Source organism: Gracilinanus agilis, chromosome 3 (genome assembly GCF_016433145.1).
Source record: "Gracilinanus agilis isolate LMUSP501 chromosome 3, AgileGrace, whole genome shotgun sequence".
Classification (NCBI taxonomy): domain Eukaryota; kingdom Metazoa; phylum Chordata; class Mammalia; order Didelphimorphia; family Didelphidae; genus Gracilinanus; species Gracilinanus agilis.
In genome coordinates, this window is record NC_058132.1 from 31,461,584 (window position 1) to 31,462,205 (window position 622).

At 69.9% G+C, this 622-nt stretch overlaps 1 protein-coding gene across 1 annotated transcript in view; it reads left to right on the forward strand.

Moving 5' to 3' along the window:
• MIB2 (MIB E3 ubiquitin protein ligase 2) overlaps window positions 1-386 on the forward strand; it is a 32,107-nt gene extending 31,721 nt beyond the window's left edge. The window contains exon 17 of the mRNA XM_044668640.1: window positions 142-386. Coding sequence (XP_044524575.1) covers window positions 142-386 — 245 coding nt within the window. The remainder of the gene's footprint in view (window positions 1-141) is intronic.
• The last annotated feature ends 236 nt before the right edge of the window (window positions 387-622 follow it).

Below are 622 nucleotides of genomic sequence, written 5' to 3' on the forward strand. Positions count from 1 at the left end.
CTGCAAGGAGGATGGGGGGGGCCTGTGGGGAGGACCCAGGGCTGTCAGGATGATAGGGGGGCCCATGGGGGGACTCAGGGCTTTGTCAGGAGGATGGGGGAGGGCAGGCAGCCCCTGTGACCTTCCTCTGGGCCCCTGCAGACAGCAGCGAGGTGGCGAGTGGCCTGTCCGGGCTGGAGTCAGCCGGGCAGCGGCAGCTGATGGAGGAGCTGCAGAGCCGCTACCGGCAGATGGAGGAGCGCATCACGTGCCCCATCTGCATCGACAGTCACATCCGCCTGGTGTTCCAGTGTGGCCATGGCTCGTGCCTCGAGTGCAGCTCAGCGCTCAGCGTCTGCCCCATCTGCCGCCAGGCCATCCGCGACCGCATCCAGATCTTCGTGTGAGAGCCCAGAACTGGAGGAGGCGGCCGTTGCCCCGGCGACCTCCGGGCCTCCCAGGCGCAGGCTGAGCTCGGCCGGGCCTCCTTGACTCCTTGACCGTCTTGGCGGCCCCTCTCGCTGGCTGGGGAGGCCCTGGGCGGGGGAGGCCCCAGGCGAGGGCGGCAAGAGGGCGGCCAGGGATCATGCACTTTACAGGAGGGGGCCGGGGTGCCAGGCTGGGCCCAGGCCTCCGTCACAGG